This window comes from Toxorhynchites rutilus, chromosome 2 (assembly GCF_029784135.1).
Source record: "Toxorhynchites rutilus septentrionalis strain SRP chromosome 2, ASM2978413v1, whole genome shotgun sequence".
Taxonomy (NCBI): Eukaryota; Metazoa; Arthropoda; class Insecta; order Diptera; family Culicidae; genus Toxorhynchites; species Toxorhynchites rutilus.
In genome coordinates, this window is record NC_073745.1 from 217,250,887 (window position 1) to 217,261,456 (window position 10,570).

At 38.8% G+C, this 10,570-nt stretch overlaps 2 protein-coding genes across 9 annotated transcripts in view; both read right to left on the reverse strand.

Moving 5' to 3' along the window:
- Positions 1 to 4,346, reverse strand: part of LOC129766658 (uncharacterized) — a 7,275-nt gene extending 2,929 nt beyond the window's left edge. Inside the window, exon 1 of the mRNA XM_055767245.1 lies at positions 11 to 4,346. Coding sequence (XP_055623220.1) covers positions 11 to 283 — 273 coding nt within the window. The 5' untranslated portion in view covers positions 284 to 4,346. The remainder of the gene's footprint in view (positions 1 to 10) is intronic.
- The window catches only part of LOC129766657 (pre-mRNA splicing regulator USH1G), a 25,770-nt gene extending 15,426 nt beyond the window's left edge, over positions 1 to 10,344 (reverse strand). The window contains exon 1 of one of the 8 annotated variants that reach the window (XM_055767238.1): positions 10,233 to 10,344. The gene's annotated coding sequence lies outside the window, so the exon portion shown is untranslated. Of the gene's footprint in view, positions 1 to 9,434; positions 9,525 to 9,687; positions 9,797 to 9,969 lie in introns of those variants that run through there. The other 7 variants (XM_055767239.1, XM_055767236.1, XM_055767240.1 and 4 more) reach the window with 7 other exon arrangements.
- Positions 10,345 to 10,570: the final 226 nt, after the last annotated feature.

Genomic DNA, 10,570 nt, shown 5'->3' on the forward strand with positions numbered 1-10,570 from the left:
AAATACTAACGGTCTCATCGGCGTTCAAAACACGATCTGGCGTCAATTTGGGATCTTTCAGCGCTTCTTCCAGCAAATCGTAAAACGCAGATACTGCTGGCTTATTGAAGCCTCTGGCTCGGGCGGCAGAGGTAGCTTCAGGTTTACGGAACGACAATTTGGGATTTCGTTTCAGAAAATTGCTTAGCCAGGCTTTTCCAGCCATCTTGGTAGACTTGTTGAACGGGTGTGGCAATCCATTTTTTTGGGCCAGATCAAAAGCAAGCTTTCGAACATTAGTCATCGTTATTCCATAGAACCTCTTTTCCAAATCCAACAGATGTTGTACCAGCTCCTCTTCTTGTTGAGAATTGAATACGGAATCAAGAGGTCCTAGCCGAGTTTATACAGTTGGACTTGTGAGGTGGCGAATCAGTGTGGATCTTGGAATTGAGTAACTTCTTGCTGCTGTCTTCACCGGCGATCCACTTTTTACAGCCTTAATGGCTTGTTCCAACTGCTGAGCGGTCCACGACTGCCGATTACTCTTGCGCTTGTAATTTGTAGGCATCTTTATAGTAAAACCAAAAAGTTTTGTTAAATACCCTAGGAAAATACTAGTGTCCGTCTTTACTTACCTTAATGTGTCCGTCTTGCCCAAACTGGCAGCTTTTTTTTCGAATGACCGTAGCTCTTCCTATAAGCGTTGAAAAACCCCTGATTTATCACAGGATAATTATTGATGGACTAAATAAACACTTACCCGTTGGAGGAACACGTAAAAAACAAAAAATCACGAACTTTTCGCTATTTTCTACGAAGTAAAAATTACATCGAATGGTGCACCCGCGAAGATAATTTTTGTTTTGTTTACAAGCTTGACAGTTCGTTCGCTGGAAATCAACAGTGTGTCTCGAAAGTATTGATACACTTTATTGAAAGTATTTGCATAACTAAAATATTTCAAAAAATTTTAGTTAATGAAATATTAAAAGTGTCCATCTTACCCGCAGTGTCCGTCTTTACCTACTTTCCCCTATCGTATGGTGATTCCATGCGATCAGGACAACGTCATTCTACGAAGTCGTGAGCAGCGCCAATAATTCATGATTGACATGTAGGCGAAGGTAGAAAGTGAACGACTACGATCCTTACGATGCAATAAACAGGAGCAGCGTAAGGAACATAACATTCACTTGCGAGCCGCTATCATGAGCATACCGACACAACCTTTGCTATTGCCAGACCGAAAAGCAATGCACATGACATTACAGCACATGTGTTCAAACAAAATATGAAATCCTAAACGAGTCTTATTACGACATTACACATATTTCGTCCCACACGTTGCTGCATGTATTCGGTTGAATGACAAACGCGAGGATTATCTCATTCACACATTTTTAGTAGAACAAATACGCCCTGAGGAAATCTATTGTGTAATTTCCTCGGAAATTTCAGATCCGTCTATTGATCAACTACTCTCCCATATTTTTAAATTCGATTGAGTCAGAATTGGCCAAACGGATCCCAATTTTGCATTCTGTAATCCGTATGACTCAAGTTCAATCATGTTATGCCAATAGTGTTACCTTGCATTATAAAACAAAATTTATTAGTGAGAATTAGCTGTACCGTATCACATAAGTGTTCTATGTTACAGATTAACACATTTTCTGCAAGTGAGGAAGAATCTCGAACGGAAATTGTGTCTGATACTGATTTTATCCCCCCACGAAGGTATGACTTCCTATATAAAGTTCCTTACCTTTTTCTGATTCAGCAGGCCAAATCTTGTTAAACATAAGAATACCCTGTCCAAGAATACTCAATCTTACTCAATGAATTAGAGTACTGCATTGACGATGTAAATGTTCCTATGATTTAGCTTCGGAATTACGACAATTATCATCTATCGATTTTTTTTAAGGTTATACCTGCTCGGACAATGTCCGGTCAATAGACCGGTTAATATACTTAAATCTGCCTTATTCAAGCTGAGTTGGCTGCGTGTTATTATGTTACATAATATAATAAATAATTTGGATTGTCTTGATGTTGATAGAGCCCTCCAATTGGCTTCAATCATCGATATTTCCCAGGTTTGAGCTCTGATTTCTTGCATGATGTAGATAATTCAAATTGCTCAGACTCGACGAATTTAGTTGAAGATCCTAATCTTGCTAAGAGATCAGCTTTTTCATTATCTTCTATGCCGCAGTGACCAGGCACCCAGTATAGATTGTCTTCGTGAGTAGCAGCTAGTTGGTCTAAGGATAGAATACATTCCCAATCTAGCTTTGACTGAGATGTGTATGCTTTTACTGCATTAACCCCTTAGCGTATTATTTCAAACGTCACATATCAAGTGATTTCACCACTCTGCTGAGCGTTCTAGCGCCCTATGTTGTACGATGTTGTACGATGTTGTACGCGAAGAGGTTGAGAGCTGTTTGGCTATCTGAGAAGATACAGATATTGGCATACCTGTATTTTTTCTGAGCTGATATTTGTGTAGTTTTATGCCACCACACTAGGCGAAGCATATATATAATTAGGCTTAGGTTTGCTCAGCTGTCTGGTCTCGTAAACGATTAACGGACCGTTGTCGGGTATTCGGTGAAGCGGGAATTTCTTTGTAAATTCGTTGCTAATACTGACATAGGTATTGGGTTCAATTCCCGATCAGTCTGGGGTCTTTCCGGGTTGAAAACTCTCTTAACATGCTATGGAATAAATACAATGAGATAATGACTTATATTGTTCTTTCGATTTGTAATCTATGTCTGCGAGATAATCAGTTCGTTTTCATTTCAATTTATTTTGATTGCTGGTTAGTTGATGACAAATATAAATATTGTAATATAATAATTATCAATAAGAGAACTCGTCCCGCTCAAACCTTTGTAGGGGAACGAGGTGGGACCATCATCATCAATATTTCCCAATAATAACTTCTCCCGATCTTCGATCTAACATACATTCAACGCAATTTCTGTGTCTCGTATCTCATGTTGCAATGGGGTCTTGGTAGCCACATTGGTGGCGCGTTCGCTTACCAAGCAATCGATCATGAGTTCAAAACTCAGGGCCCTCAATTGACCATTTTTGTGTTGTTATAGAATAACTACGTCCATGCAACAATCATCAACAATGGAGGTCGATCCGCGGTCGAATGAAGATCGATTCGTCCATACTGCTGCTCTGCTCTGCAAGAAACATCGGACTGTTGTGCTATAAAGAACACAACAATGATCAATATCAACTGTCTCCGCTGTTCGGTCTAACTGAACAATGGAAGAACAGAAGGAACTCTTCCGTCTATACGGCTACTGTTGTAATGTATCATATACAATGGTATAGAAGAAATACTCTTTTGCTCGAAAATGGCTTATGTGTAATGTACAGTTTATAGATTCGATAAAACATGTAACATGTACACGATTATATCCGGCTCCGTTACAGCTAAAAAATAGTAATGAGCCTAAATAAATCAACAAATGGGATAAAACAAAAATCTCGTATTGCAAAATGTATCGTTCCTCTTCGCCACTTATCCTATCACTGGCGCTACGTAGTTCACCATCGAGATTAAACATTTTTTCTCAGAACTATTTTAACGTAATTTTTCATATTAGATTGCAAAGGAAAAAGAGTCTTTCGTTATTCATATATTTAGTTCGTCGCCCAAGACGATCCGGCTGAGTTTTTTTTCTTTTTCTTCTTCTTCTTCTTCTTCTTCCTGTTCCTCTTGTTCTTCTTTTTGGCTTTAAGAGGCCTTAAATTTTGCAATTTATTCGCCCCTGCCACCGAGTTTATTACAGGGCTCAACTGACGAATAAATTGATCAATGAAGGTCGAGCTCTATGTGTACACGTATTATACATAATCTAGCATATTTTTTTTCTATTTGAAGACAAACTAACAATAATAACACATTCCAATGTCATATTATATGGATTTCGAATGAAACAATATTACAAACCATCCGAAATGTGAAATAGTAAAAAGTATAGAAGAAACAATATACTTTAATGGTGTTGATTTTAAGATTTTTCCACATATCCTAAATTTATATTTAGGTGTCAATTCGATCAAATTCGGTTTGGAAATCCCATTCAATTTGAACGAGGTTAGTGTCGCCCATATCTGGGTAATGGGGCGACAAACGTATTGAAGGGACTGCGAAAAATGAACAAAATCGAACTGTTCCAACGGCTTCTCAAAGCTATCATCGAAGCTAAATCCTCAGAGCAGCAAGAAGAAGTCACAGAGTGAAGCAGTATGTATTCGGAATTAATCGAAGGGAAAATCCAATGGCCATCGTCTGCGCCCACAGTCGATTGTTTTGAACAGCTGTTGTAAGATAAAGAGTTTCTCACCAGAAAACACGAACTCCTGACCTGCGTGCCGCGAAAGTATTAGTTTGGCTCTTTCCAGCCACATCTTCGATGTAGCCTTCGTTACCCCGTGAACCTTGCGTTTCTTATATGGCTTGTACCCTAGGTCCATCGCCATGATGGTGTGGACAGTCCCGATTGACACATCCAGGTCAGCTGCGGTCTTCCGGATCGAGCGGATCATTTTTCGACGAACCCGCTCCCTCGCTGCTTTGATGGCTGCTGGCGTTCTCGCCGAACGCAGCCACCCGGGTCTCGCACGATCCTTGGCCGAGCCTGTCTCCCGGTACCGACGGATGGTGTTATAATAGATGAAATCCCACTTCACTCCGTGGGACTTCAACCGCCGGAATATGTCGCCGGGTCGCTCACCTCTCGCAAACAACTTTACCATGACGTCGAGGTACTTTTTCATCGTGTGCGATAAACAAACAACAAATGACAGCAAGTCGACAGTATCGCTTGCTGTCATTTGTTGTTTGGCGTCGGTTAGCCTATATATAAAGTTAAAACTGACACCAATACCAATAGACAGAATGCACATGGTGCGCACCTACACAGCGATGAAAAGTAGTATTCGAACTTATTGGACACGCTGTATATAATGGTTTTTAAATCAAATCGATACGTATTGTGAATTCTTCTTCATGTACCGACTACAGGAAAATAAATATACAAAAAAGAATTCCTCAAGAATCACGAGCTGGCCTTCATATAATCACATAATAAAGCTGTTAGTTTTTTGCCTAATTTGAAGAGTTGCCACTACAGCTCGGAGGTTGTTCAGTGGTATCGTTACAATGGGGTGGGTTTCATCGACATGAACCTAAACGCGCCCAATTTCTCTCAATAGAATAAATAATAAGTATCGGAAACGTAAGCTTAAGAAAACTAGCAAAACTCGGGACACTGTATAGATGATGACTGCTCAAAAAGTATGCATCGGGTGGGATAGATGTAACGTGGTTGAGGCCTTTCATATTCTACGTTGTTTCAAATGTGGAGAATACAGACATAAAAGTAAAGTTTGCAACAAAGAACAAATATGTTCTAGATGTACTGAGAAACATGAAACATCTGAGTGCTCATCAACCGAATGGAAATGCATCAATTGTTGTAAAGTGAATAAAGAACAAAAATTGAATTTGGGTGAAAATCATCCAGCTTACAGTACACAGTGTCCTGTGTATCGGAGACTATTGGAGAAGAAAAAAGCAACATTTTTCAAACAACGAAATAGCAATTTAGGAAAAGTACATGTGAAAGTAAGTTAGCAATAATCTATTTGAATATAGCTGGGCTTTCTCCAAATTACGCAAAAATGTGATTACTTTTAGAAAACATGCGACCTCAAATGGTATTTCTTGCTGAAACTCACATAGTTAATAAAGATTCATTTGACCAGTACAACATACCGGGTTAAAAAGTTGCTTTTTGCTTGTCCCACTCCAAACACAATGGAGGTGTTGCAATTTATGCAAAAGAATCAGTTAAATTCAACATCCGGTTAAACGAATCTGTTGAAAATAATTGGTTCTTGGCTGTTTCAGTTGAAAGAGGCATGCAGATGGGAAACTATGGAATTGTATGCCATTCCCCTAGTTCCAGTGACCAGCGTTTTATTGAAATTTTGGAGAACTGGTGGGAAAATGTCGTTGATTGCAGTAAATTAAATGTAATTGCTGGCGATTTTAACATTGATTGGCTTAATGTACGAAATTCGAACCAGTTGAAACAATTATCGCATTATTTTAACTTCAAACAAACGATTATCGAAGCTACTAGAATTTCTAAACATAGTAGAACTTTAATTGATCACGTCTTTTCAAGATTTGCTACTGTTCATTCTTCGACAGAGGCCAAATTCAAAATAACTGACCATGAGACAACTTTTGTTAACATTGAGAATGGACAGAAGGACTGTGATAGAAACAAAGTAAAGATCAAATGCTGGAAACAATATTCTCGAGAAGATATCTCGCGTAACTTTTGAAAAGGTCCAATGTAACATTTTCGTCAACTCGAGAAAAACGAAGTTGAAGACCCGAACATTAATCTGCGAATTGTATTGAAAGGTATCGATCTCTATCGCTACTTTCACCACTAGCAGTCAAGAATAACTCTGAAAAACCAATCGTAACTGTTGTTCTGTGATTTGAGATTAAAGTTGAAGACTAGGAGCGAAAAATGTTACATTGGACCTTTTGACTGCCCGCATTTGCACATTGGACATATTACGTTGCACGATGCGAATCTGAAACTAACTACTAAACAGCAATTCAAATATCAGCATTTCGTTCTAAAGACTTATTATTGTTGTTATCACTCGTTGAATTGCACTGAAATCGCTAACAACGCCTGTAAGAAACAAAAACCCAAAACGACCGAAGTACGACTTTGTGTTGTTTTGACTGCTTTGTTACTTCGGACGTTCCGAGCGTCGGAGGAAAGTGGCGTCCGAAGTAACAGCCGAGTGCTTAAAATACGAATCTGCACATTGGATATTTTTTGTATCGGCGATAAAAAGATGAAGAAGATAGATACATGAACGATTGTTTTTGTAATGCATTCAATGATTGAAAACTAAGAGCGTGCATCCATTAACTCGATTTGTTTACTTTTGTTACATAGGACCTTTTCTAAAGTTAAGCGAGATATGTCTCAACTTGTGTCGGCAAGCCTGGATTTTGAAGCAACTACTGGACATCTGAATGATAAAGCAGATGTTCTAACTAATACTTAGAAAGAGTGTACGAATTAATTAGTAATTGAAAAATATATTGATTTAAGTAATTCGAACAGCTGGTACTCTTTGGATCTGCTGCGCCTCAAACGCAAAAGAGACAAAAAGTACAGGAAGTTTGTAAGAACTAATTTAGAAAATGATTGGAATATGTACACTTTGGCGCGAAACATATATTCACAGGCCTTGAAAAAGACTAGATGTGAATATATACAGAGGAAAATCGTTGAACATCAAAATAATAGCGAAGGACTATGGAAAATATTAAAAACCTGTCGAAATAATACAGCCGATTATTATCAATTGCAGACTAGATTGTTTTTCACCTACCACTTTTGCGGATTTGAAAGGTGTTTGTTTTTCATTGAAAAATTCGGCTGGTACTGATAATGTCAACGCAAAAGTGATTCAAGATTGTTTTCATGTCATTGGACACGATCTGCTCGACTGTTATATGTTCGACTCTAATATGTTCTTAATTGACACTTTTAGATATTGGGTTAAATTCCCAATCAGTCAAGGATCTTCCCGGGTTGGATATTTTCTTGACAGGCCTTGTGAAAGCTTTGGATTTGAAGTTGAGACTATGATTATGTCAATGTCGATACGGATGGAAACATTGTTTTTTTTACAGTTTTCGCCAATTTATAATGTTCGATTAATAGAAATTCATGCCTGCAACAGAGTCAGTTCGGTTTTGTTTTTGCTTTATAATGCTGGTCTCTTAACTTCAATGCAAACATACATACAATCTATAAGATAAATCGACCTGTTCAAACCTTTGTAGGGGTATGAGGTGGGTCATCATCATCATCATCATCTTATGATCAGATCATGAGACAAACGTCCTACGTCAAGCTTCCATCCCTTCCGACCTTCCTACTGTTTTACATTCTTAGCGTTGACTGCTTTTTTTGAATCAAGCTAGAGCACGCACCTGGATCGGTACTAAATAGATTAAAAAACAGGAAGTGGGTTATATCTGTAGTATAATCGCAATGTTAATATAGGACTATCCTTGATTTAGTGATCATTTGTTCTAAGTTGAATCTGAATCCATTCTGAATGAATGAATAAATGGATATTTGAGGGACTTCGAGGGACTTCGAAAACGAGACCGTTACGTTGGAGGGTCAAGGTTCTATGCATCCAATATTGGATACGAAAATATTCTACTGATGGGGAAGAAAAATTTTCAAAAGCTTTCTTGTTAATTGCACTTGATTGAAAAATCACAAAACGAAATGCATTTGTTCGCAGCGAAAATAAACTCTTTTGCTTGAATGTAATTTTCAATTCCAAGGGGAACAGGCTTTGAATTTACACCCCGGTATAGAAATGAGAGACGTAGTCCTACGTAGAAATGAGAGACGTAGTCCTACGTCAATAAATGTCTGCATAACTCGTTTAAAAGTTCCCGAAACTTGATTGACATATATATTGTCCTTTTCTATGCCCGAAGTTTATTAATAGAATCATTTTTCTTTCCGTTAATATAAAAATTCATTATACGTGGGGATGCACCATATTTAAATCATTGTTGGAAGAGCCCATCATTCGGTATTGTGTATTGTGATATAATTTCTGCCAAAACAGAATAATTGACATATGAATACAATCAACCAATAACATCAATAAGCGCAATCCAATAAAATAGATATATTTTCTTCAATTTGTCTAATTTCCGCACATGGTTATGAATCGCTTTTGGTGCTTTGCATTACATAACTTGGCACCGACAGGAACGATGACGGAATGGCAAAATAATAAGTTTCACTTCCATCATCTCGGTATCGAAAATGGCACTATTCGCAGCATAACGTGTTCCTCGGCAAGTTTCTTGAAATAGCTAACTAAATGTCAATGACAATAACACCCCGCGCAATACTCGCACTTAAACCGGCTATTGAACGGAAAATCGCGTTCCAATGAAGGCATACCCGTGGAATGTCGCACATAGTTGGTAATTTGAGCGGTGCGAAACAACTTGGGGGAAATTTATCGCGCTTGTTCACAGCATCGAGCACGATGTTCGGTAATATACTGAGAAGTTGTAATGTCCATAATTGATATCCGACGAGAGCTAGATGAACATCCATATTAAACGTGTTCAAACGAATACTTCTATAAACCTTATATTTTCGATTGCTTGAACTAAGCTAAGCAGTCGACTGTGCGAAATATGTACCGGAAATCAAAAAGAGATCAATCTTCAATCAATTCAAGCGTTCCAATCACAAACGCGATTATGCGTTCCACTGATTCGCAATGCAGCATGCAATTTACATTTTTTGTTCCAGAAAAATACCAACATTTTGTTCGAACAACTCTCCCATCGCTCGGTACACCACCTCCGGTCGAGCATGAAACTTTCCAACTCAATCTTGACGCTAATTACCGCTACAGCTATTCTTCAAACTATATTAAGCACACAGCACTTCGATACAATTACTGTAATCTCGCAGGAACAGATGCTGCATTTCGCCTTTGATGATGACAGTGTCCGATTTCGCGGTTACGTTTCAGCTTCACACTTTTATCAATTTCTTCTCTGGCTCTCCGTACGTCACTCGTAAGTCGGTTTACATGTTTTACAACACCGACCGATAATTATATTCCGCAACTCAAATGAAACAAAGAACCAAATTCGATGTGTCAAATTATCACATTCCGCGATTGGCACCTATTCGAACGAAACTAATTCAGTATTTCACTCAGTATTGCTTCTTATCGGACCACTGATAAGATACCTGATACAATTCAGTGATTCTTCGAGTGGTTCCTGATAATTGAACGTTAAAAGCACCAGCGTATTCTTTGTGAAAAACTTTTTTTCCGATCACCCACATCCACACCAATATTTTTATATTCAGATCACTAATATTCCACCAGAACCAACTTTTCTGGTGCACACGTCCAGACGACCTTTGGCGAAGAATGTTTACTCAAGCTAGGCTACGCGCACAGAGTTGTAAGTGGTTGACATTAGCACTCTAATTGTAACACCTTTCGACACCTTCAATTGTTGTTTTGTTTAATAATAACGACAGACTAATCAGCAGCAGCACCACCGAAAGGTAACTTTAGCTTATCACGTGTAGAAGAAATACCGAGAGAGAAAATATACGCCGTCGACAGCTGCAAGTACCGCGTCAACGTTCCACGCGTCCCAATCTACGACTGGGCCAACAGTTGTGTGAGGTACCGATACCGACGAACGAACGCCCCGAGCTGCATGTGTATTTGGAATACCTCAGGTATAACAATGCGATCATTAATTGATAGTGGTGTGCCGCGAGAACGAGTGGCTGGTAAACTGGAAAAAATGACCGGTGTCTGGTAGAAGGTGTTCATACCACCAACACACAGGCGCTCTCGGACACTTTAGCCATAAAACTTACGCAGGGAATTCATGCTGTTATAAAGCTCCCATCGGAATGAGCTTCGG